Source organism: Rhea pennata, chromosome 22 (assembly GCF_028389875.1).
Source record: "Rhea pennata isolate bPtePen1 chromosome 22, bPtePen1.pri, whole genome shotgun sequence".
NCBI lineage: Eukaryota > Metazoa > Chordata > Aves > Rheiformes > Rheidae > Rhea > Rhea pennata.
The window spans coordinates 6,301,010-6,328,739 of record NC_084684.1 but is presented as its reverse complement, the minus strand read 5'-3'; the positions used below and the strand labels follow the sequence as shown (position 1 = coordinate 6,328,739).

The window sequence follows — 27,730 nt, the reverse complement described above, 5'->3', positions numbered from 1 at the left end:
CCATCAACGGAAGGACACGATGGCCTGGGCTAGAAAGTGGAATTTGATTGGTGCTGGAGCAGGGCCGCGGAGCTGAAGACGGGAACTGCGGAAGGACAAACTAGGTCAGGGTGGTGCTCCGCCATAGCAACGGGAGTGTTGGGGCGTTGCTAAGGAGGCCAGAGGAGGCGGCGCGGGGATGGCAGCGGCCAGCGTGGCCCTCGCAGGTACCGGCCGCCAGGCTCGGCGGGGCGAGCCTGTCCGGGAGAGGTCCTGGGGGGCACCGAGCGTCCAGCCCGGCAGTACTGCACGTCCATTGCAGGTCCGGGCCTCCCCCTCAGCAACCGCCTGGCATGCCCCGAGGAGGCAGTTGACACTGCACCCGAGATTACCATACGCGCCGTGGTAGATGCCTCCTTTTATTTAGGGCCACCCATAATGCATTATTAAGAGAGCCATGAAGAGTTACTAAAAGTTTTGTCTTTTCTTCCTAGTGAAAAGCAAGTGAATTTCTTAGCAACACTCAGAAGATGAGCACTACTCAGCACTAGAGTTTCATGAAACTACAAAAAAGGGGACTTTGCACAATGGCAGGGAAGGATCATCATTGTTTAAAGAAGGTAGAGGTAGGATGGAGCTGATGGTCATGATAGGTTGATCACATGAACAATAGATGTTTTTTGTATATCTGATTTATCACTAGAAGAGACATCGGTCATATTCAAAATGTTACATTGGTGTAAGTCTGTGATAGGATTTGAAGTCAGCTGGGTCTGATAGTGTAATGTTCCCAGTGTGCCGAGGAAATCCTCGCCTTTACAGAATTCTCAGTTCTGAAGTTCTATTTTTGACTGAAATAGCTACATAAATACAGAACATTAACTATATATTTTTTAGATTTTTTTTACAGTAGAGTCTGGTAATGGAGGGCAGTCTAGAGGTATTATTAGTAAGAACTCTTTAATAAAACATTTTGTAAATACATACATTTTGTTATTACCTAGAAACCAACTTATCTCTCACCATAGATGACTTGGAAGAAAGTCTGCAGAAACTTAAAGTTCAGGTGGACAGCTTAGCCTCAAGTCTGAGTTTTGACATAGATCAAAAGGATGGCACAGATTCTGACACTACAAGCAGCTCAAGCACTTTTACATCTAAATGGCTACAAATTTATAATGCAACCTATGTGGAGACAGGTCTGGGGAATACACCTAAGCAGCCTGCAGAGTCAGAGTGGTTTCTAAAGCCAAGGCATCTAGTCAAATCTTTAGGCAATTATCCAGCACTAACAAATCTAAGTATTCCAGAGTTCGCTGTCTCTGCAGTCAATCATGTGGCTGGGCTCCTGGGAAATGAAGCCGCAAGCAAAAATGATTTGCTCTCGGAGGATCTGGCAAATTCCAACTCATTTCCTGTAAAGCTTGGAGCTCCGCATGTAATTGGAGTCAAGTCTCTCTTACACCCAAAAGTCCCAGTGAGAGCTTGCTCTCATGAAAGGATCAGTTCTTTTTTAGACCAAGGTAGCTCTCTGCTTGCTGAACATGCAGGGAATTACCGATCCCGCTCATTTTCGCCTGCTTCCAAAAAAAGCTGCTGGCTAAGATCTCCCTCGCAATCTCCCAAGTCCATTTGGAGGCCAAATACTGCAAAGGCAAATGCTTGTGCCCAGCCTCTGCCAAACTTCGGCAGATTCAGCTGCAGCAGAAAGACAACAGCATCAACCAGACGGTCACGATCTAGAACACAAAAACTTGGGTCCTTGGCTGCCAGATCCCATACTCCAACTAGGATGAATGCAGGAGGAACATTGAGTTCTTCATGGAGCCATTACAATCTGCTGTCTGCTACTATGTCCTCACCAGCAGCTCAGGATGTTAATGAAAGGTAAGAAGAGCTAAACTGCCCTAAGAGGCTGAGCCCCCAGCATTTTATCATAATATGGATATAATAATATGGATACCATAATATTTATATTACGAAGAATTATATTGTGCATATGCATTTTGAAGTCCCCTTTCACATTATAGATTCCACTGTTAGTTATAAGAAATTATGACTGGCGGAAACACTTTTCATAGTCCACAGTTGCACTGTAGACATCAATGACATTGACTAAAACAAATATATTTCTCATTTACTTTGTTACCTGAAGACATAATTCAGAACCTCTCAGATGACTGGTAGTATATCCACTGATTTACATTGGATTAGGCAGATCCTATAGTTAGCAGATTAAAGAAAAACATGGGTGCACATGCACAGCTCTACACTGAATGGCAATGTCTGGGTACACTTAGCTCTGTGTGATCTTCAGGTGCATCTCAAAAATGAAGAGCAATGAACCCAGTTCTCATTTGACACCCATTTTTTTAACAGAATTGCTTCACAGGCCTTCAGATTTTAAGAGTTTTAAGCACGTATCTTGGAGAATTTGGCCATTAACAGCTATTCAGTGAGCAGATGGAGCATAGCACACTTAAGCCCTTGAAACAGAAGCATTAATGTTCCCTGAGATATAATTGGGGAAGTCAATACCCCAGGGGAAGTGTGTGTGTGGGGGGGGGGGTAAATGGGAGAGGGAGGAAGAGAAGGAAGAGGATGACAGGTGCTAGTTAAAGAGCAAGGCAGTTAAGTAGGGGGGAAAGTATTTTTATTATTTGTGTAGTGGAAGACATTACTTTTGCAGTTACAAGATACATACACAAAACTGCATGTTATTGCCTTAAAGAGGCAACATTTGGTCCAAGGATGTTTGCTGGGTCTGGAAATCAAATAGATTTGTGAACTAGGCAGAGAGTGAGAAAGATTACAATAATGTCAGTTTTTCTGAATTTCACACTGGATGGATGGGAGTAGAATAGAGAACCAACATTGCAAGAGAAGATTAGAAATATCACAGTTCTGAGATGCCTGCTTGTGTGGCTCTCATTATTATTCCTGCTGATATTGCTCAGGATCAGTGCTTTTGTTTTCTAGGTATGAGATGAGAAGTTCCCAGTTCCATTAAGAAGTCCACAAGAAAAATGAGTTGCTGAGAGGCAGCCAAGACTTGCAGTCTGTGTGTAACTACAGATAGGAACTGAAATCAGCATCCAAGAAACTCCAAGAGCATTAGAAAGCCACCCAGCTGGATTCTCTAATTAAACAACAGATTTATGAAGGAAATTTTATTAACTTCTAGTGGAAGAAGACACCATCAGAGATTTCAGCCTCATAATGCAGAAAGGCTCATGTACTATGCTTTTTATTCCCTGAAAGCTTCAGAAAAAAAAAATCAAACCCAATAAGCCAAATGGGCCAAATCCATCATTGAAACACCCTTTGGATTCTTTTGCCAAAGGTGGACCTTGTTATCAAACTAGCAGACTAATTTATTCGTTTACTTTTCTGCTAAGGACAGGGAAAAAAAGAAAATCAGTGTGCTTGTGCTTTATACAGAAATGTGTTTCACTTTGTAAAAATGATTCCTACTCAAATTTCTTGTAACGTGAAAAAAAAAAGAGTAGGGACAAGAGGAAAATTAACTATAGTAGCTATATAAAGAGTCAGAAACATACGTAAAGCTTGTGTATAAAATCCTGCAGCCTGAAATGATATAATTTTAGAATGCAGCCTTGATCAGTTCCAATATTCAAAAGCAGGCCAGCGGCAGTCATTCAGGTATCTTTTTCCCTTTAAACATTCTTATTTCCTCCAAAACGTTGACTTGACTAAGCCTCTGAAAAAGTGTCTGGCCGCTCACCCACCCACACTACTGCCTTGAGAGACTAATGTATCCTAATTGTGGTTGTACTTCAACATCTCAGTAAGTCTGGGATTATGCAGGGAAAGGCTGCAAGCCAGATGCATCTATGAGCAAATTTGTTCCAAGGGAGTACAATCTAGAAAAATTTGGGAACTGGGAGAAATATGCTAACTGTTCCCTGCCGAAAACCATTAGGTGTCTAGGTAATAGACAAGCTGGATAAGATAGCTTCAGTCCAGTTCCTGAGGGATCAGGACCTACCTGGAAGGTAATGTTCAGAAAACCCACAATATCTTGATATAGGAAGGCATAGGAATTTTGCATTGCCAAAGAATGTGGAAACTGACACACTGATCGCACTAGCAGTTCCATGTAATCAATTCTTTAATATTAATATTTAATATCTTTAATATTAATATTTAAGACTCTGTCATCTTTAATATTAGTGATTAATTATTTAATAATAGCCCATACCACATGCATCAGAAAGTGCAAGGACCATATAGAAAACTTGGGAATAGCTCACCCACAGACGAAGTTCCTTATAGCCCTCATAGGCAGAATTCAGCTCTTGCTGGGAGCCCTAATATTTTGTGCTCTCATCCTACAAAGGTGTGTGGATGTCACACCCACTAATTCAGTGCAGATAAGATGCCTAAATAGCTTTAGAAATCATTAGGCTTTAGTTTAAAAAAAGTTCAGTTTAACTTACTTGTCTACCTTAGAGTGGCCACATTTTTATGTTTGAGTACTATCAGTTCAACCAAGATTTAAGGGACATGTACTTTTTTGCTCCTTATAAAACAATATTTATTTCTCACTAAAGCTGAGATATTATTAAGGCTGGACTGATGTATTTCTGATTTTCTTTCGGTAAAGCTTCATGTGAATTAAGATTGTGAAGTCATGGATGGAATGCTTATTTTTCATTCATTTAAAATTGAGATGAATACCAGCTTTTCAACTCATACCTCTCCTTAGTTATACTTAAAAGATTTGTCCCTACAGCTATCAAGAACAAAGTAATCATTCCAACTCAATAACTCATATTGTATATTTAATGGGGTGTTTTCAAAAGGATGCATTACAATGTGGAAGAGGAGGGAATGTTAAGGATTTAGTAAACTATGCAGGGAGTTTTGCAAAATTAAATAATCTCTGTCCTATAGCAAGATGAACAAGATGATCTTGAGATCATGGGAGATTCCAGAGGCTGTATCTTTCTCTCAGCAGAGTCTCCAGATTGATCAGGCTCCAAGCCACATTCCAAAAGAGAACATAAATCATATGAAATCTCCTTATTTAGTTAATGGGTGACTCACCTCCCTCCCATCCCATCTGCCTGCACAAGGAGACAGCACAAGGCAAGTACTCTGTAAATCTAGATAGGTCAAGTTTAGCAGAGGGGAGACAAGGTCGGTGACAAAGTACTTCTTGGTTCCAAAAGGAACTGATTTAAAGAGCCCATAAGCAGAGTTATGGAGGGTTTGCAGGATGGAGTGATGTTGCATGAAGGTTCTCCAAACATGCAGCACAGCTTTAAAAAAAACGTGTTCCACATGTAGGACAAATAAGCAAAAAACTTAAAGTAGAGCAAGCGTTACTGAGGGAGTATATGTCAACTGATGCTGCTTTTAGTTACCATAGAAGTATCTACTTTGCCTCACAGCCCTAAGCCCTGAATTTTGGAACTGTGCTTCTAAAATGGCTTCATCACTAGGTAGCAAAATAACCCTCTTTTTTTCACCTCCCCTTTCTGAAGGGTAGCCTTCTGACAGCAAATTCAAGCCTAGGAGCAAAGGGAAGGAATCAGATTTACTTTCACCATAAAAACCTCATTTTTAAATGTAACTCAAGCTTAGGGCAAGGTAGGAGCCCAGGACAAGACAGCTACTTAAAGATATATGACATGTCTTCAAAGTGTGGAGCATAGAGCCTGGAATGATAGTACTGGACACAGGTGATTCATAATTAGTCATAGAACAGCCTAATTAAGTCTCTATATAACTGCTCTGATAGCAGGACTCATTCCTGCCTCAGTGAAAATGTTTGTAGGTATGCCAGCATAGTTCAGTAGTCATGATCCAGGCAGTATTACAGTTTGGAGATGTATGTTTAAAAGAGAAACAAAAATAGCTGTTTTAAATGGCATTGATGCCTGGCTTTCTGTGTTTCACTGATGTTCCTGAACTCAGCTGAGGGCTGAGAGCTTTAGAGTATAGTAACACCAGCTATGGAGGTGGCTTCCTAGCTGTTTTGAGTTGTCCGTTCTCTCAGACTGACACCAAAACCCAAGGCAAATGACTTGGAGGATCTGGATACTTCAAAGTCCAGCAGGGATCTGCATGTCGTTGTATCAGAGAGAGAGAGTGGAGCAGTATGGATGAGCCTCAAAAATACATAGGGCAGGCACAGTATAAACTTACCTCCTAGATTCTGCTGATGCTCATCAGCCCCAGCCTGGTGTAACCCTACTCAGAGGATGCTGACCAAGCTCTGCCATAAAATGCAGACCACCTGGGAACACAATACTGTCCTTGCAGTTTATAAGAAGCAAGATGTTACCCCCATATTCTGGCCTCTTTTCTTCCTCTTCTCAGAAGTCTCAGTGCCTTAGGCTAGATCTCCATGTACTGTACATTTTTGTATTTTGCTATTCTTTCTCCTAATGCTTTTTCATTCCATTCCTGAAATGGCTATACTTCTGGGATGGCTAATTTGAGCTACCTGTGGAGTATACTGGTGAGCTGGAAGAAAGCTGCTTTTTGTAGAGTACATCAGTTTTGGTGGTTATTGACAGTAGAAGTGGATTTGGCTACTTGTATTCTTTCACTGAGCGCAGGTCCCCAGAATAAAACAGTAGTGCAGTAAACTGTTGGATCTTGAACATGCTCCTAGGCTGAAAAATAAAATTGTATCAACATTTGATAAATAGAGAACAGCAAGCAAGCAAACAACAGCTTTCTTTGCTATTTGTCAGGCATCGTTACATAACAGAGGGTACAGATTTGGGATCTATCAGTCAGGTTGCTTGTTCAATGCAGCCAAGCTAAACCTTTAAGCTTTGGGAGAACCTGGCTAAGGATAGTGTTTACGCTTGACAACCATCAACAGTTGATACAGCTCAAGGCACAGTGAAGGCTGGGAGATGATCTGTGAGGTTTCTGGCTTCCTCTCAGAACCCTCTATCTTGTCCAAGCTTTTCCCTTCCTCTGTGGGGGATCAGTTCACTCCAGTGCCTGTCATGCTCTCTGTCTGTGCTTATATCCTTGGGCTTCTGTAGCTAGAAAGAATACAAAAAGTACAATGTCAGCTTTGTTTGCCTGTTCTCCAAACAGCACTGAGTCAGTGATCCCATCCTTGTACTCATCTTCCTCAGCGCTTTGGCCTTTTATTAGGTAAGTAGCTCTGCTTCTGCACTGCCACATAGCCTCTTCTTAGCTCTCACCTCATTTCAGCCTATTAGGTATCACTGTGCTACATTACAGTAAATGGCTCCTGGGTAATGGAAGGAGTAAAGCAGATGCTTGGTGTCTTAGTATCTCTGTTTAGTATTTAGCCTGAGAAGTGCCTCCCAAGTTGAAAGTGCAGGGTAATGAAGAGTTCAAGTGACTGTTTCCAAAGCCCAAGGCCAGTTTTTAATAACCTCCCCTGTGTTATCCCAAAGTGCTTGCACAACTGTGTAGCCAATGGATACTTTTTCTCCTGCCTGCAAATCTAATGCCACTAGGAGGAGCATTCCTCTCAGAAACGGGGAAAGCAGTCCAGTTTTGGACAGTCCCTTTTGGGTTGATAGCTGCAATGAAGCTATATTGACAAATTAGCTGCTGAGAATATTTCAGCCATGAGGGCTCCGTGGGGTTGGATCTCCAGCAGCGCTGTCCCCTTCAGAATACCAGAAGTATCCTCTTTTCACCCCAGCTCACCTGGCTGCATGTGTACCATGCGGCATAGCCCTTTGCCTGGCTGGTTCTTGTACATTGGCTTCACACACACTTTGTTAGTGGTGCCTGAAACCAGATCTGCGAGGAGCACGCTGTGGATCTGTGGTGAAACGCTGATGAGAGATGAGGGGCCAGTTTGTCGCCGGCACCTAACTCGGTAACCAAGGACCTTCCCATCAGCAGAGTCCCAGGAGGCTTTCAGGGTGTTGGGACCCATGTTCTCAAAGCGAAGGCGCCTCACCTTGGAGCCCTCTAGAGAAGGGAGAAGACCCATGTTACTGGCAGCCATTTGTAGGGAGTTGTCCCTCCCACTTAGTTCCTTGTTCTTGCTGAGGAGTTGACAGCCAGCCTGGTCATTCCCTGTTGCAGAGATGCAGCAATCTCATCTCTTCCCCCAAATCTCCATGCTGGAGGAGTTCATACTGCATCTAATTAGTCCCTAACTTTGTGCTGATACTAGGACAAAATACTTTTGTTGGCCCTGTCTGGCTACCTCCTAGACCCTATGCAGCTCCTCTTATCCTCTGAGCTCTTCATTCCTGAGTCATGATTAGAACTAGATTTTGTCTCCTGCAATACCTTTACAGGTGCCTTTTCAGAGCAGAAGCTTCTGTTGATGAAACTTCTACTCCCCGATGCTAAATCACATCAAAGCACACAAACTGAGGGGAAAGGATGGAAAGGCAGTTTTTGTTCTTCTTTAGGGAGATCCAGGGACCTCCAAGCCAGCTGTGCTTATGACTCCACTAGCAGCTTGGCAGCGCATATACTCTGTAGGAGCGGTCATATTGTGCATGGCTGATTTTCTTTCAGTCCTATGCCTTATCCCTCTGCTACATCCTTATGGCAGATCATGTGCTGCTCATTAGAAGCTGCAGCTTTCCTCCTCTTTCTTCCAACTCCAGTAACTGGACTGACTGAATTATTCTCTGGCTTCACCTAGGTAGCTAATTTGTGCAAAGAGATGGGCACACTTTAGAGGCCCTTTGTGCCCATACAGTTTTCTGTCAGCAGAGAATGCTGCTCACTCACCTTCCTGTGTGCATGCTTTAGCTGACAGGGATTTCTCCTTTCCTGATTTGTAGATGGCAGTCACTGTCACTAGATAGGTTGTATTGGGTGCCAGGTTCTCCACCACAGTGCTGTTGCGCTTGCTATCCACCTCCAGCAGCTTCACTGAGTCCCCAGGGAGTGGCCCATACAGGATCTGATAACCGATCACACTGTCCGGCGTGGGAGCCCAGCTAACATGGAAACTGTGTGGCTTGGACTCAGAGATGAGAACCTGAGCTGGACTGATTTCCTCTGCAAGCAGTGTAAAAAGATGTGAATGAGTCTGTGTAATCATGGCATCAGAATGCTCTCAGAGGAGTATAGCTGACCTGCACTGTATTTGACTTCTAGGAGGTGGAAGAAAATCTGTTCAGCACCTAGATGTTTGTAGTCATCTCTGTCAGCATAACCCAGCTCAGCTCTAAGAAAAAGGTTTTTCCATCCACTGAGTGGACACAGTGAACAGAGAGTGGACAAAACTACTTAGCCAGAAGTGTTCTTGTGTGCAAAAAAAAAATATTATTTGATGCACTGCAACTTTGTGCAAATTCATCTTGGCTTTTTCACCCGTTCTCAGATTTTCAGTGTACGTTTTTAAATGTTGCCATCCAATATAAAACTGAGTTATTTTTCTGGCTCAAATGACTAGCAGTCAGCTCCTGCTCTGAGTGCTCCCCTCTCTTACATAGGGATTTCCCAACAGTGGATACATCTGCCTGGAGAAGCAGCATGTGCCTGTTTCAACAGTGCTACCCTACTTTAGCTGCACCTGCAGCCTCAGGTAGGAGAAAAAGATCTCCTAGTTCCTGTAATAGCTGTTCAGGCCATGGAGGTAAAAGCCTCCCCTTGCTAGTAACCCACATAATGCAAAACTGCTTCTGCTTGATCATCATAGGCAGTGAGTAAGGATGTGCAGCAGTTTATACTTTATCTCTAATGGGCTGTACATCTCAGAGCTATTAAATTCTTGCAAGCTGCAAACTCTGCCGCCTCCTCCCAAGATGCTGGGCTCAGCTTTCCTCAATGCGCATAGATTATAAGGCTGGAAGGGCTGCTTATGGGTGTCAGACCTGATCCCCTTCTCTGAACAGTCCAGAAAACCTCTCTAAGGAAAAATCTGCCAGGGGAGTGCCAGCACAAATATACCATCTACTTACTACATTCTGTCCTGACCGAAAGCATCTGTTTTGATCTGTCTACCTCCTCCAGTCAGATCATGAGAATGTGGGATGCAGACCAAGGGCTCTTACTTGCTTTCTATCTGCAAGGTTCAGTACAGTAGTGCCCTCCACTTGGTCAGGGTTGTGCATGTGTTTTACCTGCCAGTGTTGTAACCCTTGTTGTCTGAGGAGGAATGTAGTGCACGTTGGATTCAGGAATGAGCGCCACCTGGTAAGTGGTTTCCGGTGCAAGGTTGCTCAGCATGAGGTTAGTGTGAGCCCCAGATACTTGCTTTGTCCTCTTTCTTGCTGGATCATCTATTGGCACATACTCTAGGGTGTAGTAACCAGTTTCTTGGGAGAGGAGTTTGGGCCACATCAGACGGAAGCTGCTCGAGGTGATATCCATTGCACGTAACCGATTTGCTTGGATAGCATCTATGAGAGAAGCAGTAGCAAGAAATCACTACTGACGTTTATACACACAACAGAAGCACACCTGAAATGCAGGCCCTTCTGGACGGAAGATGTAACTGCCCGTACCAATACTGGATGACAGCTAAAATCACCTAAGTGCAGCTGAGTCCCTTCACAGGAACTCAGTGAGCCAGATCCTCTTTGAAAGGTTCAGGAACACAAAACTAGTGCTAGCCAAGAAAAAAATTCCAAAAACACACATTAAGTGTAAACTTAGGCAGCAATATCTGGGCTTTCACACTGTCCTCACCCTTTGGAAAAGAGGTGGCATTTTGGCTAAAGCAATTGTCTAGGTGTGTTTATGAACAACGAGCTGCAGCTCAAGAGCACAGCTGCATCCTGCCTCCTGGGCATGTCCAGCCTCAACAAAATTTGCCTCAAACTTCCAGGTTGCTTTGTAAAGCCACAGCTTTCCCCCTCCATTCTCTGCCTTTTCTTCTGTGATAAGGCCAAACAGATCTGCTGTAATGGAGAGGCCTGGCATGGCAGGAAATGTGCCCCTGCCAAAACCAAGCCTACTTTGCGTCGACCATGAGCAAAACTGGAGCAGTCCAGCAGGCTCTGGGCTACCATCGCTGCTCCACAGTTGTGTGGGAGTTGCTGTATTTGGCCAGATAGACACTTTCCTACACTCAGCAAGTCATTACCACTGCCTGCTACAATTCCAGTTGCAGCAACTGCTTGGGAGATAAATCACTTTTCTTCTCCCCTGTTCCCATCACCTTCAGACAGAAGGAACCTTGCTAGTCTGTGACAAAGCCACAGACAGAACTTGGGCATCTAGGTGCCTAAATTCCTGGGGACAACTCACCCTGAGCTCCCTGTGGAAATCATCTACCAGCCAAACCAAACTACTAAATTTTGTTGTGTATGTGAAATGGCTCAGAGTGGGAAGAAAACATTTGCTCTTTGCCTTAACCCGGGAAGAAGCAGCAACAACTGGGGGCAGTCCAGCATTTGCTATGCCTAATGCATTCATCCCAGCTGAAGTCATTCTCTGCAGTGTTTCACAGAGCCCCATTGTTTCATGACATTCAGTGTTCAGAGATGCTCTTGTGCTATCTTTCCTCTCTCTCTGTCCCTGCTCAGAAGCTTGTCATCGAGGCTGATGCTATCTTTATATTCTAGATCCCAAATGCCAGATATGAATACTTATGCTGAAGTCCTGCAGTTCTCCCAGCTTCCTCTATTTAACCTTCTGCCACATTTGGTAGCTTGAGCCCATTTTGGGTAAGATTACACTCTTCCTTGCCCTTCCAAAGGGGCCTTGTTTCTAGCTCTGTGGAAGTAGCATATGAGGACATTAGGAAACTTTTTCTGTTAACAGTGTTTAAAAGCATGTGAGAGCCTTACAGAAGTACATTTGCTCTGCATAGTGTCACTCCTAACACCTCTTGATAGTGCCTTCTATCTCAAGCTTAATTATTTTACAGAGTGCTGTAAGTATCTCTCACTGGCTGCCCATCACTCAGAGGTAAACAGAGGCACAGAAATCTGCCCTGACCTCCAGCAGAATGCATGACCTTATGCTCTCAGGCTTGTCCTTTAAATGGAAGATCAGCTCTCCTTCTCTGAGCTGCTGGAGTCCCTGCCAACTTCCCTGTGTCAAATAAAGCAGCCTCAATTTTTTCCCTCTAAGTTGTTCTTTGGCTCTCCCAGGCAGGCAAGAACATTCCCCTTCTCTGTACCCTGCCCACTTACGGCTACACACACGGCCAGCCAGCCGCACTCCACCCACACTGCACTTGGAGGAGACAGAGGGTGGGAGGCAGCACCACGGAGCCTGTGGCACTGCACTCTTGTGCGAGGAGCCCAGCAACTACTGGCAGACAAGCCACAAAGGAAGAGGGAACAGAGGAAAGGCCTGAGTGCCAATATTCCTGCCAAGGGCTCCAGGAATGGAAGTAATCAGCTTGGAGGCAGAACCCAGGGACATTGGGAATAAATCAGGCAAATTAAAGTGTCAGGGTGAAATGTGTGAGAGACCTGCTGCAGGCAGCCCGTAACAACTGGCTCCGCTCGTTGTTGTCTGACTGTGGATGCCTTTACCATATAAAGAAGCCAATAAGCCCCAGAAAATAGATGGCCATGACATGTTTCACAGTCCCTCAATGTTTCTGAAGAGAAACAGCATGTTAAGCTCTGGTACCCATCCCAGGCAGTGCCTTTCTGGGAAGGCTTTGAGTGAGCTTGTGATACACTTGCCTTCTACCTCCTGTCTCTTGGTGACTAACACAGCATGAGCGTGGACAAAGAAACAACTTTTCACAGCCACAGACCTGCTCGTAACCCCTGAGTGCTGATGAGGTCAAGGTTAGATTTCCAAGATTACTGCTGCTTTCATGACATGCAAGAAGGGCAGTCAAGTAGCAGTGAACTCACCATTCTGTCCCTGTAGCAGCTTCCGCTAGGACCTGGGACAAATCACTTCTGCTCCATGGATCTGTTTCCCTGCTTTGGTGCTAATGGGGATGAGTGCTCCAAATCTGGGATGAAGAGAACACTTCTCCAATACCAGGGTGTACATTCCAATACAGTTTGGGCAAGGTCCGAGATCACTCCCTCTGATTACCGACTCATATTCAATGCTTGGTGAGAATGTCAGAGGACTCTAGGCTCAAAGCCTTTACTGTGGCAGAAGCCGCCTAGAATCTTGTTTCAGATTAGGAATGTGTTGCCCTGAATTTTCATGGGAAGTGACTGATGTTTTGTCACTACTGGGTAGGTGTCTTCCTGCAGAGTTTGGCTCAGGAGATGGTGCTAAAGGACAATCCAAGTCAGTAGCTGCTTGTTTGAGTAGCTGAGTGAAGAACAAGTGGATGCTAGCACAGAACCTGGTATCATCTCAAAGGAATGTCTTGGTTTCACATTATTTGTAGGCCCTTCCTCAGTAGGAGCACACCAAATGCCATTATGTTGCCATTATGTTGTCTGCTTGGGTACATAACATGTAAGACATAATGGAAGAAGCCTGGTACAGGGTCCCATCTCCCTCACACCTCAAAAAGGGAGAGGAATTTGTCTGGAGCAAGCTGTGACCATAGCCAGGCTGGCTAGAAAAAGTTGCCCACAGTGTTACATAGACTAATTTTGTCAGCATCAGACACCAAGAAAAAAAAAAAAAAAGAGATTAAAAAAAAGAGAGCAAACATAATCCATCTGCAGTCCCTATCTCTCTCTCTTCTGTGCAGTAGCATTACTGGAACTGTTCCAGTTCCACTATCTGTGAGAAGCAGCCCAACTTCTCTGTTCCATTACCCCACCAAGTTTTCAAAATATAGAACTTAGGCAGAGACATCCCATTTCCTAGTGGGTCAGGGTTACAATTTGGAAGGTTGATGCACTTTCCTTTTGCCTCTGTCCTAGTAGTGGCTTTCATGTTGGCTTAGACCTAGCTGTAACAGCTTATTTGATTATTTGCCTGCTCAGATCTCTGACTGAATCTTCTTAACTGAGCAACCCCTATATAAAGGCCTCCACACCTTAAAAAGAGAGAGAGAGAGAGAGAGTGCTGCAGAGTTTAAACCCTTTCATGAAGGGTTCTCAGCCTACCTGAGACAATAACCACTCTGTACCAGGGACCATTGTGTGGGCATGTCTATGGAGCAGGGATAAAATACACACCCTTCCTGCATAGGAGGTGGGGTGAGGAAAGCTGTTCTTTTCTTAACAAGGCTCCATTGTGCATCTACAGAAGGCTTTTAAAAAGCAGAGTCTTGCAGCAAGAGTTTATGATAAGATAGCAGTGATAATTAAACCATTCTGGGCCATTCCAGATATAGAAAGACCTGATTCTTCCTGCTAAAGAGCCCATTTGTCCCTAACATCCCAGGAGTCAGAGTAAAGAGTGGTGATGGGTGCTGCCTCCTCCAGTCAGGGAACAGTGATGATATGTGCCATTCTTAAGGCTAACCCACGTGACAGTATCAATGTCTGGCATTTTGCTTAAAGCACCAGCATCTGGCTTCATGTGAGACTCTCACCTTCCATTAAAATCCCAGACCTGGTGGTTTTAGACCTGGTGGATGTGAAGAACTCTGCCCTCAAGCACAGCAGGGTATTACCTTTGTGGATCTTACGACTTTTAAGCTGAACTTAAAAGTCTGCAAGGATACATAGTTTTTTCTCATTTTGTGATGCCGTATATAGTATTTGGATGCACAGCCACTTTAAACAAAACATCTGGGGATTTGTAGATGTTAGGTTTCCTTCTACCTAATACAGTAGAAAGACTGCTGCTATTGCCCCATACTAACATGAGAGAGAGGTGGATGATCACAGGAGAACATAGTCCCTGTGTGTTATTTTCTAAATGGCAGTGATTGGAAATTGAATAAAATTGCTATATTAAAAGAATTCTGTGGAAAGGGTTACTAGGACATGCCAAAGCCAGCTCTGACCAGCTCATATACAGCAGAAGCCAAGTGGGGAACTAAAACAGGATTTTTAAAGGGAGCAAGAACCTCCAGAAAATGAATGGAAAATCTGAAAATCCATAGTAACTCATTTTGCTTTCCAAACAAATCCAGAGGCATCTGGAAGCTGAGGCAAGAACCCAGCTTGGCAACTGCAGGCACACCCAGACTGATGGCATTCAGGACCTGCAAAGAGGACACGCACTGTGTGGTGCAACGTGCAGTCTACCATGAGGTATTCCCCTTGGTTTCCAAAACCTACCTCACATCCCTGTTTATGCCTTTGGGGCTTACTTAGACCCTTTCCTGGATGCTTGAAAGATACAGGACTGACGAAAATCAAGTTTTCTATCTGTTCTTGCTCACTGCACAGCAGCAGCCACAACTATGCTAGCAACAAAGAGGTAGCAGCTGCCCTACTAAGCCTGACAATTTGAGGCTGGGAGTTTCTGCCAAGGACTGCACTAGCCAAGTCAGGCTATAGATCTGGCATACACAGAACATGTTGCAACAGGGATTTATGGAACAGAAATATTCCTTGCTACAGCCTTAATGCTGACAGTAACCGTCATCCTTAATTGCTTTTGGCAAAAAATACCAACTGCCAGGCACTTGGAGGTAGGCGATATCTCTGTGTACCAGCCACTATGCCTACACATGAAGGTAGATAAAGTCAGATCTACCCTAGATGTTATGCTCAACCCATTTGTGTCCTCTGCCTCTATAGGACTTCATGTAGCCAGGCAGCATTTCAGAGAAAAAAAAAAAAAGACTTCAAATGTGGAAATTGTGTTCAATGGGCTTGAGCACCTTGCTCTCACAGGCCATAGCCTCTTCTTTTTGCAGTTAAACCACTCCCTAGGTTTGCAAAGCCTTTGGCTAACAATTAACCTGTGCAAGTAGGAGCTAAAGCTATACATTTTCATACCTGGCTTGAATTGCAGGGAAGTCAGTGACCTGCATGATTCCTTTCACAGTCTTCTGGATTTCTAAGGAATCCAGACAATGTACTGCCTGAGCTACCTTTCTTCTCTCTCACTAAACTATTTGTTACAAACACAAGCTCATCTCACCCATAGAGCTGCAGAAGGGAACATGTCCCAGTCAGTCATAGGACTTTCAAAGTGGAATAGAGATATTTGTCCCAGACTTCCTCAAAGTCTTGGTTTATGCCTGGACCTGCAGTGCTGTGGACACAGCATTTCCAGCAGAGAAGGGCAGCTGCTGTGGGTCAGGATGACCACTAATCTTAGGGGATTCTTGCGCTGCCTGCCCTGAAAAGCCAGACACTAACCAGCATCCAGCTCTGTTGTAAATTCCCAGTGACTACATCCCAACCCCACTGTACCTAGAATAGCATCTCGAAGCTCCTTTGTGATGATGGGCAGGTCATCAACATCCACAAAGTGCAGGTGCTTCTCAGGAGGTTGGCTGGCAGCAGCCGAAAGCTCCAAATAATTCCCCCGTCCAGTGCTGACGATGAAGACTGTTACTCCCATGTCCTTCAGGAGCTGCATGGGTTCAGAGATGTCATCCGTGGAGAAACCATCTGTCACCCAAACCAGTACCTTAGGCACATCTGGCCGGGCACCAGCTTCATCACTGAAAAACTTTTCCTTGGCATAGGAAAGTGCTTTGCCTGTGTTAGTGTCACCCATCAGCTGCTGAGTATCCCGGATGGCTTGTTGCACAGTCCCACTGGACAGGTACCGGTCAAAAGGGAATTCCATGGTTGGTGTGGTGCTGATGTGGATGATGCTGGTCTGGACATCATTGGGGCCGAAGGTGAAAGGTCGAATGAGGTCCCATATGAATTCTTTGACTCTGGAAAACTCATAGTAGGAGACACTACCAGAGCTGTCCAGCAAGAAGAGGAGGTCCCCCTCTGAATCAGAGGGGTGTGGACCTAGCAAGAAAAGAAAGACAGTTGTCAGTGAAGTGGTGTGAACCCGTCTTTGCATGGGCATCTGCTAGGAAAGCTTAGTTATCTCGGCCGAGATCTCAGAATTCAGTGAGAATTTTCCTGGGTAGAGGCTTCATGATCTGCCCTTTTTATTACTCTTATTTGCACCTAGTGTGAGGGATCGTAGGCGTTACTCTCAGCCCTGCTGACAATTCCCTGGGGCATCTCAGCCCATCTCCTTGGTGTCCCGTCTCCACTCAGGGCAGCTTTGCTTAGATTCATCTGCCTGATCACAACAGTTCTTTGCTGAACACTTTGAGATGCACATGCAGGAGCAAACACAGACTAAAGTGTTAGCCAGAGGTCTGCCTGTGATTATTCATGACCTGAGTTCTCTTAGCATATTTTGCATTGATGTGTATTACCAAAAACACTTACTGTGAACAGCAAACTGGTTCCTAAGTCTCCTGAGGTCTTAGAAGCTGAATTGGTTACAGCATCATAAACAGTAAGAGGGAAAAAATGTTCATGAAACTCCTTACCACCACCGCTCCATTGCATAGCAGGTCTGTGAAGTTACCAGCGTTAGATCACTGATTCCCCACTGCTTTCTGTGTGTTCAGGCTTGCTGTGGGATAAGCTTATCTAGGCCCTGCCCCATAAAGTCACTGCAGGAAGAAAGGCCGAAGAACTGCAGTGGAGCTGGAAGGAGTGTGACTCCTGGAGATAATACACCACAGCAGCTGAGCGCTTCCCTGCCCTGCTATGGGACTCCCTCAGCAGCACACTTCAAATACACCACCTGCCCCACAAGTTTCACATCAGCCAAGAATTGTGCAAGAGGACAGTTGGAGCACCTCAGAGAGACAGCAGCAACCCTGAGCACCAGCGCTGTGTTGGCCAGTTGCTGTGAATAATGGCACAACATCCAAGCACACAGCAGTTGCAGCTGACATAGTCCACACATATTTCAGCAGGATTAACCAAGTCAGGCCACTCTCCTGTAAACAGCCTCCTGCCTGTTGAAATAGGCAACAGAGACTCACGATGAAAGGGGCCTGTGCATCTCAGCCCTGCTGAGCACAGCTTGCTCACTGGTTCTTGGCAAAAGCCCAGTGTTACAGTCAAATTCAACCTTTTGGAACTCACTCTTTTTACAGGCATATTCTGCACCTCTCTCAGATCAATACTCTTTCAACAAGAGGCACGTCTGCAGGTGCATCTCAGCCTAGATGCTGTGGTGAGCTCTCCAGGAGCAGAGAAGAGCTCTCCCTGCATGCATTGGCTCCCTGCTCTCCAGGCTTTGTTGCCAGTTTCCATGCAAAGTCCTATTTTACAAATTTGCAAAGGATGGGGGAAGGAAGCAGTGAGCAGAGTAAGTAAAGTTTCTCTTTCTTCTCCTTTCCATTCACATGCAGGACCCCACTGTTTAAAGAGCTGCTTGGATAGCAAGAGCAAAATCCACATGTCTCTCAGAGAAAAAAAAAAAGCCCAGTCACAAGATGGGTGAAGAGAGAGAAGCCGAGACTCTGCAAAACTGTGATGAAATACCTGACTTCACCCTAGTGTTTGGCACCTGAGAAAACACAGTTCCTTATGGAATGGGGAAGGGATGAGAGCCTAATATTCCTCTGGTTCAAATGCAGCCAAAATGCATAGCTGATGGGAGCAGAAAGTACTATATGTACTATTACAGTAGGGCGGAGAAGTCTTTTCCTGGGGCACTAATCTCACATCCTTACTCCTGCATTCTTCACAGGGAGGGGAGGGAGCTGGAAAGGGGCAGGGATCTGACACAAGCAGAGATACCCCAGACCTGACAAAGCAGGAGCAATGAGAGCTCTGGCTCCTGAGCATACGTACTGCTCCACACTGCATTCACCCAGGATCTTAGAGCACTGTGCAGACTTATGAAACCTTGTGACAGTCTTGCCAAGCACGTTATTAACCCATTACAAACAAACCACAAGCCCAGGGCAATAGGAGGGGGCAGCAGCTTAGGCACAGGAATGACAGCAGAGCCAAAGTAGAACTTGGGAGTCCCAGATCCTACTCTCACTATTGCAGAAAGAACACCTCTGAGTTTCGAGCTGCTTTGGCTTGCACACACATGTCTTGTTACACAATGCCAGGCTGCTTCCCAGCATATTCTGCTCTAAGCCAGAGATGGAACATATTCCAGAAGCTGGGAAATTTTCTCACAGGCCTGAGCCAGCAGGTAACCCATATCCCATGCCTGGAAGCAGCTTCTGCCATGAAGACCAGCTGCACTGGGCTAATGCTCAGCAGTCCCCGACAAAGATGCAAACTGCTGGTCCCAAGGCAGAGAGTGACTGCCAAGGTCAGGGGCAACTTACCAGCCTAAAACAACTTACAGGTTTCTACCATCTCCTTACAATTACAGTGCCTGGAAGAAAAGCAAGCTGTACTTGGAAAAGAAAGAGATGATAAAGAGACTTGAAAGAAATGCCGCCTCTGCTCTCCCAGAGGGGTGGCTGATTCTCAGAACTGCCTGCTGCTTATTTCAAAGGTTATGGTTCACATAAGACTGGCAGAAAGCTTTCTGATTTATATAATTGTTGACAGAGAAGTCCATAGCAGAGGGAGGGAGCTTTCCCTCCTCCCTAGATTACTCTTTAAAAGCTAGGCTAACTGGATCTTTTCTTGTCCTTCTGAATATATTATCACTTTCTTCCGCAGTCTTAGGAACTACAGTTGAAAGGGGCAAACCCATTTGTGCAAGAGAGCGCAATATATCAGAAAGAACCTGCTGTGAAAGGAGGGCTGCAGTCATTATTTGACCCATTTTATTACAATTTCAATGAAAATGCTGTGTGGGAAGCGTGAATGCTCTTTCTTCTATCACACTTAAATCTTGAGAGATCTATAGAAGCTGGACTATCAGTAATGCTTTTGGAATTCTTTTAAGCGTTCTCCTGGTTTTTGAGGTGCAAGAGTGGAGAAAAAGCCTTGAACCAGAGATCTTTGCCAGCACATTTGGGCTTCTCTATCAGCAAGGGGAATGGAAATGTGGGAGGGTTGAGCAGTATGGGCTCTGGAGCACAGATGGACTTGGTGCAACATGCAGTGGTTTACTGCTGGAGTCATGCAGGGGAGCCAAAACCACACAGCTGTAGACAACCGAATGGAAAGGCTCCTGGGAAATTAATTGCTCCAGGGAGAAAAAAAAGAGAGAAAAAAAAACCAAAAAAAACACTACTCATGCTAGCTCTGTGCCAGCTCTGCAGAAAGACATGCCAAGGCAGGCCAAGAGACAGCAATAAGCTTGGTAGGAATGAGGAATGCTAAGCCCTTGCTAGGAGAAGACTCCAAGAGGCAGGTACAAGGTGGCAAAACTAGGAGGAGGGAAAGGTCCAGGGCAGAGGAACAGTGAGGAGTAAAAGAGATGGATTACATGTCCTGGCTGTGAAACCTATTAGTCTGAGCTCAAAAGAGATCCTGAATCAACAAGATCATCAAGGTACAACATGAGATTTAACCAGAAAAACAGAAAGCAGACAATTTGTTTAGGTCTGAACCATAGAGGACTTGATTCTCTCGGCCCAGTCTCCCTTTGGACATTCTTTGCCCTGCTATTTATTTCCCTCACTGAGTATAATTCATACACCTCCCTGTGTGACTGGGCCATATGTGTCTCATTCTGTCCCATGACAGGACTGTTCTCCATGTTTGTGTGCTCAGAAGCATGTCAGGATCAGGTATATTGCAGAAAGGGCCATGTCCTCCCTTGGGGCAGGGGACAACATAGATGTGCATGAGCCAGGACCATGCTTGTTGCATGTGCTAGAGTGTAGGTATGCACTGGGAGAAAGTCTGAGTGCTTGCACACGTCTGTGCTTCTGCAGAGACAAAGGCAGCACAGAAACAAGTCCCTCATTTCTCTGCTGTATTAGATGCTGGCTGAAAGGGCAGAGACATACCAGACCCATGATGCAACAGCAGGAGAAATCAGATGGAGCCTCCAGAAAAGGATAACATTAAAGTTATTTGGAGGTGACTAAGCAAGAGATGCTGGGAAGAGGCAGAAGTGGACATCCAAGATCTATGCCAATTACAGCCATTTCTGTGTGACCCAGGACAACTCAGCCCCATCTTTCAGATGCACAGACCTAATAACTTGGTGTTTAGGGATAGATCGAAAATAAAAGTAAAGTCCAGTATGTTTTCTTTCTTACCCACTTCAGCATGCAATTTTATCATAATATCACACAGCAGAGCTGAACCAGTCACTTCCAAGTGTCTGTCACTGGTTCCTAGAATTCCCTAACTCACAACAGCGTTCTAGTACGGCAGAGTGATAGGGGATTTCTTTAGAGCTTCTGACTGCATGAAGCAAGTCAAACATTAGCTACAGCTTTATGCTTTCCCCTCAACTGGAAGAAGCACAAGCCATTTGGCTGGTAAGCCATACTGAAGAATCTTGGCAATGCAATTGCCTCTTCCTGACATGAAGTCATCTGTTCCCATTCCCTACCAGTTAGAGCGGTGTCACTCATTTCCCGAATGTTGCAACAAACAGCTGTGAAGGCATCTGGCCCCAGCAGGGCAAGGACTGATGTCCTCATAAGTGATAAACAAGGTCACATGCACTAGCAATTTGTGAGGGGAGTAAGGAATACATCATGAGGGAGCAGACACAAGCAAAATCCCCATCCTGCTGGAATTACCAATAAAGGGAACACATGGGTGAAAACACCATGGAATGCCTGCTCAAAAGAGAAAGGAGTCAAAGGAGAGTCAAGAACCACGTCCATGTCAAACTGCACTCCTGACTGTATCCTGCAGCTCTGGTGCACGAGAAGAGCTGAAGATAAAGTTACCATTTTTTAAACACTGATTCAGCCCATCATACATTGCTGGAAATAGCTCTGTTGATTAGAAAGATTTGCAGAAAAAGCTGCAGCTTAACACATAGAGCCTTGCCTGGAGGGTAGCTAGCACTGCTTGAAAGCAGCAATTACACCTGTGGGCAGATACATGTTTTGGAGCTATCTAAAGGGATTGTCTGTGGAAAGAACAGAAAGCTGATCCTTCATAAAGGCAAACACCATTACAGTCACTTCTACTTGACGTTCAGCCCTGCAAAAGATGGAAACAATTTTTCTTGTGATCTGTGAAAAAAATTAGACAAAGGGCCTTTTCACAACAAGAGTGCATCAAGGCTTATAAAGTGACTGGACACTCCATCATCTTCTTGTTGGGTTTAGGTTTTCAGTTCTTCCATCTTTCGTCCTATTTTTTATCCTTCATCCAATACAGACATGTCATCAAAGCCAGAGGTGGGGTGTGGACTTTTCTTACCAGTAGATCCCTGCATTATACAAGCAGTTGTTATTCTAAGCAGTTTCTTTGCTTTCCAGCAAAATAAAATTGAATATTTGGCAAGATGCCAAAAGGAGATTTCTCACTTGTTGTGGGGTTTTGAGAGAAAGGACAGTCATCAGCCTCTCCCTGCCTACCAGGCACACTTTCCTGGGCCATCAGGCCTTAGCTGCTGAAGAGCCAAGGAGGAACTCCGCAGACCTCATATTCTGTATGTGCTAGTTCTGTATTCGATTTAAATCCCAGGCACAACTGTGAACAAGCGTTACTATCCCCTTGTCATCCCATTGTCACCCTCTAGCTGGTACCTGATTGACAGCTGCAAATCAGTCATACACAGAACTGTTTCAAAGGGTTTGGTATGGGAACAAAATGTCACTCTAGAAGCATTTTTCCAGAAGAAAAGCAGCTAGTCGGACTCCCCATACTCCTTTTCACTGAGATGCTGAAAAGAGACATCTGCTCAAGAGTTCACTGCACTCTCAGTTGGGACCTGAACACATGCCTCATGCTTGATTTACATGGAACTTAGTACTCACAAAGCATAATAAATTTAATAGCCAAAAGAAACCATGTTCTGTCCCAGTTAACTATAAACTCTATGGTTGTCTTCCCTTCTTATCTTCCCTTCTTACTGTTTGATCATGAAAGGAAGAGTTACACTAGAACTGGAGCTGAATTTGGAGGCTGAAGAATGCAGTCTGTACTCCCCTGTGGCTTTTTGGGATCCTAGTGAAAGGCAGGAAGAGAAAGGCATCACCTCTCCCAAAACAAGAGATATCCAACCAAGCCAGTCAGGTGTTTTACATCTAAACACATGTTAGAAGGAGAAAAGTCTGAGCCATGAAAGATAGCAAGGCCATCTGCCTATTTAGGAGCTGAACCTCACCATGAAAGATACACTTGTGACTAAAAGCCAAAATTACTGTGCAGGTTCCAGCTTGTCCATGCCACAGATTACAGATTGTAGACTGAGAAATGGCCTTTCAGATAAATTCTTCTGACAGAAAAAGTTGGGGTTGTCACCTCTCAGGATCTTTTCAGGAGTTTCACTACCTCTACTGCTTTTCTTAGAGCACCATAAGTCTTTGAATGATGAAACTATGCTAGGCACAGAGCTGTGTTTCAGAGATCAGTAAGTGCATTTTGAGCTCTCAAGGCAGGGAGCAAGGGCATTCCATGAAGTCATGAGGATGGACTCCACCCTTTTCTTCTTGCATCCATAGAGGCAGCAAGATCCCTTGCTCTGAATATTCAGCACAGCACCTAAATCTTTCAGCTATGGGGACTGACATTCACCCCTGCCTTGGTCTTTACCTCCTCCCTACAACCATCCCAAAGAAAACTAGCCAAGGAAAAGACGTAGGAGTCTTGTTGCTGTGCTTGCATGTTAGTGCTGTACATACTGCATCCAAGGCATACTCTTACACCCACATAGGGTGAAGTAGGCAGTGAGAGCTCTGAACCTCACAGCTCTCATCCTCACAAGGAGCTTGCTGCTAGATCAGCCAGTGAAGCCCCTAGTTCTGTTGTTCTGTCTGTTCCTATAACCACATTCCTCTTGCAACATAATTTAGTTCGGATATTCATCTGTTTCTGAACCCAACATATCCTGAGAGTTCAGGTTGCTCCTGCCTTTCTCCTTGTTTGTCAATAAGACAGGTAGAAAGTAGGTGTGAAATGCAAGTATTAGATGACAGCAGAAAGCATATTGTGGAGGGAGTATCTGTGGATAATTCTGTCTTAAGCATGTAAGAGTGGCTGCTTTGCAGCTATGGGATGCAGCTTGTTCCTGCAGATCATAGGACAAGGGCTTTTTTCTGCCACATGCCAGATGCACGCTGGCATCATTTTCCACTGATGCTAGTCCAGAGCAATCAGCTAAGAAGAGCCTCAGCTTCATTTATCAAAGCCCAAAGTAACAGATGGTGGGATTTTATATTAGCATAGCAGTGATCTGAATCTGAACCCAAAGAGGAAAGTGGTAGACCTGGTTATGCAGTGCTCTGCCATTGCCTTGGTGCACTAAAATCAGTAGGCATTGCCCTACAAGAGCCTTCCTGAGCATGTGGAAGCCACCCAGTAGCTTCCCCACATTGTTGCAGCTGGGAATAAAGCCACACACATTCACATTCAGTCAAGTTGCTCTGTGCGTGCATCCCCATATCTCCTTCTGCTGCCTACTAATGGCACCTCACACAGCACCTTTGGACAAGAGCTTGGCCATGCCCAGGAGCCCTGCCAGACTGGCTGTTTGCTCAAGGCTGAATTAGGGAGCATCTCCAGGAGTCCAGGATGCCCCCACATCATAGTTGCCAGGGAATGAATGCCTTGCCAACCAGCAGGTTCATTTCCTCCAAAAGTGCTTGGCAGTTTGCAAACCAGAGTCAGTATGTCAATACAACCTTGCTTCTGGAGCAAGGTGCAATCCTTCGGGAAAGCAATGTCTTACTTTTTTAATGTATTCTAAAGGACTGAGCATGGTTCTTAGCCTGTGCATATTCACTTCCATAACAGCAGAAATAAATGAAATAATTGCTCTCTGTGGACACTGGAGCATCCTAACACAGTGCCAGAGGGAGCAAAAACATCCTGCCAGCCTGTTTCTCCAGATCTTGCTCCACGACTTGGATCACTGAGGTACAGAAGCCATTATCCTTTAAGGGGATCTGAGCAATAGACATGCTCTGGTCTGTATATCAGAAGCATAATCAGCCCCTAGCAGTCCGGGCTGCTGCCTTCATCTGAAGATCTCCTGTTCAGATAGGCAAAAAGTTTAGACTGCCTCTCTTGCTGCATTACATTTCCCAGCTACAAAATCCAGTGAAATCCAGAAGCAGCCAGCCCTGCAGCTGAAGAACAGAGCCTTTTCCTAGCTGTGAACACAAGGGAGGAGAAAGTCAACCCATCAGCTTGGCCATCAGTGTGAGCTGAGCAGTCTTACACCCACAGCTACAGCACAGGAAACAGAAATGAGATATTGACCTTCTCCTTGTCCCTTTTCCTACTGTCAGTTCTGTGACACTGACCCATAATCATTTATTCCCCTTATTTTTCCACAGAGCAGCAACCAAGAGAAATAATTTTAATGAGGAAATGTAATGATTAATTACATAGATTAGCAAGAGAACAGCAGGACAGGCATAATATCACTGTTTTAACTTCTCTTAATAGGCAATCCAGTATATGGGTAACAATAAGAAGTCAAGAGTCTTTCATCATGATTGCACCAGTCTGAAAGATTCCCAAACAATTTCATTTCCACTGTTGGAAAAAATTCAGACAAATTCTTTCTAATATGAAAATTTTAGGAACATTGTTTGTTTTGTCCATGTGCCTGCAAACTAAATACCTAAAGCAACAATATAGCTAAAAGCCATCTTTTACTCTTAAAAAGCTTCTGAGAAGCTCTAAAAACTAGGAGGTATAAAATGGGGTAATGTAGGAAGGGAACACCTCGCCTTTTCAAGCACTCACCTTCCTTAGGTGTGTTGTGTCCCGCAGCAAACTGCAGCCAGAGACCGAGAGAAAGCAGAGTCTTGGCCAACATATCAAAATCTGGTCCAGGGCAAACTACCTTAAATCCAAAAGTTTGGCGCTGTGAAGGCAGATGAAAGGCTTACGATCAATCATATTACGCACAAGGATCCACCAGATCCCAGCGTGCCACTTCTGTGCTGCTCACGCCTTGAGATCCCACTGCCTCCTTATGTGTGTTTTGCTAGGCTGTGGTGGAGTCTCTGGCTCCTGAAAGCAATTTTCCTCCCTCCGCTCCCGCCTCCCTTTTCAAGTCATAAATCCGTCTTGACAGAAGTAGCCGGAGGAAAGGCACGAGTAGTACCCCTGCTGCTGTTCCTCTCCGAGTTAAACTTGCTCCAGAAGCATGGGTTCAAATGCAGACAGTCTGAATGCAGCTGCACTGTTTTCTGTTTGTTTGTTTTTGCTTTTTTTTAAAAAAAATAAAAAGAAAAGGATATCCCTACAGAGAAAACTTCCGTCCGGCAAGACGCTAGCAACGGTCCAGCTGCAAGGAGATGAAAACAAAAAGCCCAGAAAAACCCAAAGCTTCTCCCTCTCTGCTCTGGAATGAACTAGAAGGAAAGGGGAAAACGTGTGCATATAGGAAAGAAGTAGAGCAGCTAGAGACCGTGCCCTGCCCCGGGAGTATTGGCTAATCCTTTGGGAGGAGGCAGGCAGAGCACTCCCCCAGGTCCTAGACACGCACACAAATGCAGCGCCTGCCCGCTTTACCCTGGAGAAGAGCTGGTACAGAAGTCACCAAGAAGCAGAGTCTATGGGAAAGCAATCACTGCTAAGGAGGAAGTGTCAGCTGTGCAGAAAAGAGCTTGAAACAGTATCTCTGGTGTAGCTTGTTCATACAACAGCCTGCTATATACCCACTGATTACCTCACTTCAGCTGAGGAGTTAAAGACATTCCTAAGTCTGTGACTAGGTCTTCTGAGTCAAGGAGTCACACGCCTAAAGGTAGATCTGTGATGAATATCATACTGAATGGAAGGGTAGAGTGCATGTACTAAAGACCTCAGGTTTAACCTTCATGGACATGCAGTCTCTATTCACCTCCCCCATATGCAGGCAACAGGGAGTGTTTTCCTCATGAACTAAGAAATGACCAAAACTAATTTCCTTTCTCAAGTCTGTCCTGCTATTCATGTCTCTGCTCCTATTCAGCAGGTGGAGGTAGTAAAAATCTTTTCTCTTCTTCCACTTCTTGGAGGCTATTGCAATACACAATCTCAAGCTGTTCGTCTCTTGAGTTTTTACTACCCTACACAGTGACAGTATTTTTCAAGGAAATAAAAGCAAACATTTAGCTAATTCCTATGGCCAGAAGTGTGAAGAAACGTATTGCATGTGCTACTTCTGGACAGATCCTGAGACACTATTAGTAGAGAGAAGCTGGAAAGTTACAGCTAACCATGAGGAGACCAGTTGATTGTCATCTCATTAATAAGGGGAGTGACTAACAAGACAGGACAAAAGTATCAGAAGATGAAAGTTTAGACACCTGCAACTTTATTGCAACTAGTGAGCAATATTTCCCCTAATTTGATTTTCTCTCCTGGGAACTGTATGAAATGAACAGGAGTTATGAGCCAAGAGGCTGTGCAGGTTGGAAAAAAATTTGCATCCAAACTCATCAAGCAAATGGAAAGTCAGGACAATCCCAGGAAATCAGATCCACTTGGAAATTATAGAGAGTTGGTTAAAGTTTGGGGCGGAATGGGCATTTGTTTGTGCTTCTCCTCCCAGCCTCATTGCAGGTGTATGAGGAGAGTCTGATATCCAGCTGCACTCAAGAGCTATGCAAATCAAGCAGGATGAGGCATCATCCCATGTATAGTAACTATGTGAGTGACTCAGGCTCACCCAGTGACTGATTCATGCAGGCTGGAATAAGCATTAACCCAGGAATTCAGAAAAGTTAAATGCATCTGCTCTCACACCTACATCTTGTGACTTGAGATTCCTTCTAAGACGGCATTTGGATCCTGGTGGCAATAGACATTATGGCAGAAAGCTGTTTCTAGATGGTTTCTCCAAGGCAGGGAACAGGGCTTCTTGATGTGCTAATCCCTTGAAATGAAGGAGTCTTGATACAGGCTGCTGAGCTCTGTCTAACTACAGGCACACTGAACTTGAACATTGCCTCTTGAAATCAAGAGCATCCTTTTCCACTGACTCA

General features: G+C 44.8%; 1 protein-coding gene and 1 long non-coding RNA gene across 3 annotated transcripts; one reads left to right on the top strand and one right to left on the bottom strand.

Moving 5' to 3' along the window:
• Nucleotides 1-114: 114 nt before the first annotated feature.
• LOC134149887 (uncharacterized) lies at nucleotides 115-5,586 on the top strand. Its single transcript, XR_009960534.1, has 4 exons — nucleotides 115-206; nucleotides 474-605; nucleotides 1,008-1,866; nucleotides 2,959-5,586. It is a non-coding gene; the product is annotated as an uncharacterized LOC134149887 (long non-coding RNA).
• VWA1 (von Willebrand factor A domain containing 1) lies at nucleotides 4,764-26,135 on the bottom strand. 2 transcript variants are annotated; one of them, XM_062593161.1, is made up of 6 exons: nucleotides 25,500-26,135; nucleotides 16,125-16,682; nucleotides 10,044-10,322; nucleotides 8,704-8,976; nucleotides 7,654-7,923; nucleotides 4,764-7,010 (listed from the first exon to the last, which is right to left on the bottom strand). In XM_062593161.1, the coding sequence occupies exons 1-6, from the start codon at nucleotides 25,570-25,572 to the stop codon at nucleotides 6,970-6,972; spliced, it is 1,494 nt and encodes a 497-aa protein (XP_062449145.1). In that variant the 5' UTR covers nucleotides 25,573-26,135; the 3' UTR covers nucleotides 4,764-6,969. The 2 variants fall into 2 exon arrangements, with proteins under 2 accessions (XP_062449145.1, XP_062449146.1); XM_062593162.1 differs by having other exon boundaries at nucleotides 4,764-6,626.
• Between the last annotated feature and the right edge of the window lie 1,595 nt (nucleotides 26,136-27,730).